The 5,997-nt window shown below is 33.6% G+C and overlaps 1 protein-coding gene across 4 annotated transcripts in view; it reads left to right on the top strand.

The window, feature by feature from the left end:
- Positions 1-5,997, top strand: part of USP15 (ubiquitin specific peptidase 15) — a 152,410-nt gene that overhangs the window by 134,981 nt on the left and 11,432 nt on the right. For all 4 annotated transcript variants that reach the window (XM_006154147.3, XM_014590038.2, XM_006154146.3 and 1 more), the window contains 8 exons: positions 735-818; positions 907-1,001; positions 1,088-1,279; positions 2,420-2,535; positions 3,234-3,506; positions 3,778-3,848; positions 4,260-4,375; positions 5,261-5,410. In XM_006154147.3, coding sequence (XP_006154209.1) covers positions 735-818; positions 907-1,001; positions 1,088-1,279; positions 2,420-2,535; positions 3,234-3,506; positions 3,778-3,848; positions 4,260-4,375; positions 5,261-5,410 — 1,097 coding nt within the window. The remainder of the gene's footprint in view (positions 1-734; positions 819-906; positions 1,002-1,087; positions 1,280-2,419; positions 2,536-3,233; positions 3,507-3,777; positions 3,849-4,259; positions 4,376-5,260; positions 5,411-5,997) is intronic.

Genomic DNA, 5,997 nt, shown 5'->3' with positions numbered 1-5,997 from the left:
TTCCCTATTGGAAATCCTTTTATTTCCTTCTCTTGTCTGATCACATTGGCTAGGACTTCCAGTACTATATTGAATAGGAGCAGAGAAAGTGGGCAGCCTTGTCTTGTACCAGTTTTTAGTGGAAAAGCTTTCAGCTTTTCCTCATTCCGTATAATGTTAGCTATAGGTTTGTCGTAGATGACTTTTGAGAATACTGAGATTTAAAGGACTAGACATCACATTGCAAGCCTAGAATGGATAAGAACGAATTTCCAGGAAAAAGAAATCGTAGTTAGACTATTATAGTTTAAGAAGTGAGAGAAGTGGAGAGGAAGTTGACTATGATTGAATACAAATGGAGGTTTTTGAATTAAGGAGCCAGGGAACTATAGGGCTAAGATAAATCATCCATACAGACATTGTGACAGGATGTGAGACATATACTGTAAGCCAAATGAATGTCAGGAGGCAACCATGAGGTCAGTTTTTTTCATCTTTTTAAATTATTTTATTGAACTTTATTTATTTATTTTATTTTAACCAGAGAGGGACAGAGTGAGAGGGAGAGGGAGGGCAAGTGAGAAAGCAGTCTACCAGGTCCTAGACTCAAACCACAGTGGGCAACGTGGGAATCCAGCTCCCTTAATCACCACACCACCTGCTGGCCCTGAGGCCAGTTTTTTCTACTGAATATTTTATCTACTGATTATTTTTTCCAAAGTAATAAATTTATTACATTTTTTTTTGTTTTTTAGTACAAAGTGGTTGTCCCCAAAATTGGAAACATACTAGACCTTTGTACAGCATTGTCTGCTTTATCAGGAGTACCTGCAGATAAGGTAAGATGTTTTGGGGGTCAGTGTATCTAAGTTGGTGTTTATTAATATTGAAAAAACAGAAAATTAATAGAGTTGTATTTCTTTTTAGATGATAGTTACTGATATATACAATCATAGATTTCACAGAATATTTGCTATGGATGAAAACCTTAGTAGTATTATGGAACGGGATGATATTTATGTGTAAGTATAAAATTCATTATTATTTGAGAAAAACAGGAAGAAATTATGTAAAAATTTGAGAGTTTATGGTCAATTTTGTCCTACAGGTTTGAAATCAATATCAATAGAACAGAAGACACAGAGCATGTGGTTATTCCTGTTTGCCTAAGAGAAAAATTTAGGCACTCAAGTTACACCCACCATACTGGTTCTTCACTTTTTGGTCAGCCTTTTCTTATGGCTGTACCACGAAACAATACTGAAGATAAACTTTATAATCTCCTGCTTTTGAGAATGTGGTAAGTGACAGACAGTTCGGCATTGATAAAACAAATATGGGAGTTAAATAAATTAAAATAATAAAATAGGTAATAAAAGTAAAAATATTGGGTCAGCCCCATTGCCTACTGGTTAAGAAAGCCATTTCCTACAGGGCCATACTGCAGTTCGAATCCCATTTCTGGCAACTTGAAAAAAAACACATTGGGTGCATGTGCATGTCTCCGTGCCTGCATGCCCAGAATCCCAGTAGGATGTAGAAGAAGAGATTGGGATGTGACCAAGCTCCATTGCAATATGATCACACCCTCTTTCTCTGGCTCTAATGGACACTTGCACCCTCTGGCAATTAAAAAAAAATAAAACGTAAATTATGTGTGGTGCTATCAGAGCATAAGTAGACAAACCTGTATTATGTTAATTTGTTTAGACGGTTAGCAATTTTAAAAATCAAATTATAGTTTAATCAACATTCTTGATCATGTAAAATACATTACTAAGGTCATCTCAACCCCAGAAAGCATAAAGTGTTTTAGCTGTTTTACACCAAAGCTTACAGTTAGAAAGAAATAGGAAGTTATTATTAACTGTAATACATGTGTGTGCTCTGAAATCATAGCAAATGTCAGACTCTTCATTTTTTTATGCACACTGCTAGTTCAAGATTTCATTCCTGTAGTTTTATTTAAAGGGATAAACTTTCATGATTGATAGCCCATTTTTATAACTTTCTAAAAACCTTGATTTGAATTATAGGGTTATAAAGAATACTATTTAACCCCCTTTTTAAATCCTTTAGAGCTGACATATTCAGTGTTTTCTTGCATACCTAAGTATTTTGATTTTAAAACAGATGAAGATCACATTAGCAATATTTATCATTTAAATGAAGGTCTTTTATATAATATTTTAAGTTGATAAATTGTTACAGGCTTTTAACATTAAAAAAGGATGTAAAACCTTGAAGTAATTTTTTTTTTTTATATAAAATAACCAAAACACACATTATTAGCCAGTTGCACTTTACGGTACTGTATCTTGAATTTGAATGTCTTGTTAAATTCATGAAAGGTTTGCTATTACTACGTCAATAAGTTTTGTTTTATTAAAGTTCTTACCTGTTTAGAACTGAACTTGTTTAATTTTTTGTTTTATTTAAGTCGTTATGTCAAAATATCTACTGATACTGAAGAAACTGAAGGATCCCTACACTGCTGTAAGGACCAAAATATTAATGGAAATGGCCCAAATGGCATACATGAAGAAGGCTCACCAAGTAAGACTTTCCTCTTAAATTTCACTCAGATTGAACCAACAGGTGGCATGGAGGTTGAGGCAGTTAGATTCCATATGGCCAACTCCTGGTTAGAGTCCCAGACCCGGCACCTTGAAAACCATACCAGGAATGTGTGCGTGCACCCCAGAATCCCAAGAGGAGAATGGAGGAAGAAAGAATTGCAGCGAGATCATCTCCTCCGGGGGATGATTTTTTTTCACATTCACTCTCTCTCTACCTCTCTCTTTTGAGCATATATACCCTCTAGCAAGCTATTAAAAAAAAATTGCAATTTAGATTATTGCTTCAGAGAACAAGTTAAGAAAATGAGGATTAAGGATTTTTAAAAATATTGCAAACCTGGAACAGCAGTTGGCATAATGTCTATGTTGCTGGACTCCCAGGTAGTCAACCACGGTTCAAGTCCCAGATCTGGTGGCTTAAACTCACGCCAGGTGCGTGTGCTTGCATGCCCAAGATCCTGAGAGGAGAATAGAGAAGGGATTGTGGCGTGGCCATCCCCCCAGGGGGAATTTCTCACTTTCTGTCTCTCTGTCTCTGTCTGGTGAGCGCACATGCCCTATAGCAAAAACCTCTCCATAAATATATATATATATATTGCATACCTGGAGAAAATAATATTATTATTTTTAAATGTGATATTGGTTCACTTAAAGATCTTTAATATCTAAAATCAGGTGAAATGGAAACAGATGAGCCAGATGATGAATCCAGCCAGGATCAAGAACTTCCCTCAGAGAATGAAAACAGTCAGTCTGAAGATTCAGTTGGTGGAGATAATGATTCTGAAAATGGATTATGTACTGAGGAAACTTGCAAAGGTCAACTCATGGGACACAAAAAACGATTGTTTACATTCCAGTTCAACAACTTAGGCAATACTGATATCAACTACATCAAAGATGATACCAGGCATATAAGATTTGATGATAGGCAGCTTAGGCTAGATGGTGAGTATTTGTAAAAATGTCTTGAACACTGAACCTGAACAAGCCATGCTGTTGTTCTAGGTGAAAAGCATAAAATTCAGCCCAGTTATGAAAAATGCCATTTACTTATCTATCTTATTTCAGTGACTCAGAAATAGCTTTTTGCCCTAATCACCTAGTACAACTAGAAAATGTTATTTTGTTTATTTTTGTATTTATCCTAACATTAAAACATTCATTTTAACATGAACACCTGTTAAATTTTAAAGAAAAAATATGTTTTTTACCTTAGAAAGATCTTTTCTTGCTTTGGATTGGGATCCTGATTTGAAAAAACGATATTTTGATGAAAATGCTGCTGAGGTAAGTTATCACTCATTCTTCCTTTACCTTTCCTTTATTAACATTATTTTAATTACCAGAGCTACTGATACTGTTTTGTTATAGTCTACTAAATATGTTTATTTTGCCCCCCCACACACAAAAAAAAATGGTCATGAACTATAAGAGAAAGACTGCAAAAAGGCTCCCCCTCCCTTTTTCAAAGTAAAGAGTTAGTTTTTAATATGCTTTTGGTTTACATGTTTTAGTCAGCTATATAGGCATACACCAGAGTTATTTACAAGTGTGGTATAAATCTCAGCTAAAATAAGCTTTATGATTTTTTTTTTAAGTAAGCTTAGGGGGTTTTCATTATTATTCATAGCAAGATGGTATCACTAAAATGCATTTTGTTTCATTTGTTCTCTTAACTCAAGAAATACTTCTCTTTAGGATTTTGAAAAACATGAAAGTGTGGAATATAAACCTCCTAAAAAACCCTTTGTGAAATTAAAAGATTGCATTGAGCTTTTTACAACAAAAGAAAAGCTAGGTGCTGAAGATCCCTGGTAAGAGACAAAGTTAAATAATGTTTCTAATTATTTTCTTTAAGGATCTGTTATCAGATATGTGCTATATCCAGTTGGAAAAGTGGTTATAAATTTTTCTGTCTATAGTAAGTTATAGTCTTGAGAAGAATGGAAACTTCTTTAGTACTATTCTTAGTGTGTTTTACAATATTTTACTATTAATAATGAAATGTACTTTTTCCAAAAAATTACTAACTTGGCAACCCATTTGGAAACAAGTTTCTTAGGAAAGTTATGGCTTCCTAGTGTTACTGTATTACAGCCCAAAAGTTTTGAGGTCTTCTAATACCTGTATTTGATGTAGCATAGGTTTGTTGTACATCAAGTCCTTTCAGCTACTAAACAGTACATAATCTAGCCCTCATAATTTCTTTGAATCTTTACTTGCATATTAATTTATAATGGACCAGAAAAATGTGTCAAGCCTGTTTTTATAGTGTATTGCAAATAATAAGAAAGCTACCTTCAGCCTAGTACGTATTAGGCATATAGTAATTACTCATTGAGTAAATATAAAACTTACCAGGCTAGCAGTGGCCTGGTGGTTGAGGCAACTATATGGTTCAAGTCACAAGCCTGACAGCTTGAAAAAACACTGGGTATGTGTGCCCAAAATCTTGAAAGGAGAAATAGAGAAAGGATTGCAGTGTGACCATCCCACATGGTGGGCTACTTTCTCACTTTCCCTTTCTCTTTCTGTCTGTCTGTCTCTCTCGCTTTCTCTTGTCTCTCCAGTGAGCATGCACACCCTCTAGGAAAAATTTTTTAAAAAACATGTAAAACTCCAAACTTTTTTTAATTGTCTATTGTTTTCATTAATGAGAGTTGTTTGTTTAAGCTTTAAATAGTTATTTTTATTGTTAGGTATTGTCCAAATTGTAAAGAACATCAACAAGCCACAAAGAAATTAGACCTGTGGTCCCTGCCTCCAGTACTTGTGGTGCATCTCAAGAGATTTTCTTACAGTCGCTACATGAGAGACAAGTTGGATACCTTAGTAGATTTTCCTATCAAGTAAGTTTTAATTGTACTTCATAAATAATGGGCAATTCTAACTTTTAATGAACTTACATGATTTTTTTTATTATAGCCATTAGCAGATGTTAGGTACCATTGGGCCTAACTTCAGTTTTTTAGTTTATTTTTGAGTAGTTATGACAGTTAGTAAGAATTGATATTTAAGAATTTTTACTTTTTCATAGAAGTTTTTTTTTTTCATAGAAGTTTTCTAAGACCAAAGAGAAAACACAATTCTTTAAAAAATATAATAAAATTCAGTCTGTGTTGCACTTAATGGGTTCATTGGTTCTATTTCTAAATCCTACCATACTTTGTGATTTTGTTTTCTCAAGAATTATTCCAACCTTTTTTTCAATTGTTTTTAAATACAATTTTTTTTAAATACTAATATAATATGGAAAAAACAGTAGCAAAAGAAGTCATCACTGTCCTCATCCTTCAGTTTTCGTATTGCATTTTATGATGTCATATTTGTATAAAGGTATAAAATCTAAAGACAGTATATTTGTAGTTTCTTTTTTTTTTTTTTCCTTTTTTAGCTTTCACTAAATAAAGTTGAGAATTCAAAAGGATAAAAAGGG

Source organism: Tupaia chinensis, unplaced genomic scaffold (genome assembly GCF_000334495.1).
Source record: "Tupaia chinensis unplaced genomic scaffold, TupChi_1.0 Scaffold000395_1, whole genome shotgun sequence".
NCBI lineage: Eukaryota > Metazoa > Chordata > Mammalia > Scandentia > Tupaiidae > Tupaia > Tupaia belangeri.
Note: the sequence above shows the minus strand (reverse complement) of the source record. Positions and strands in the feature narration are given on the sequence as shown.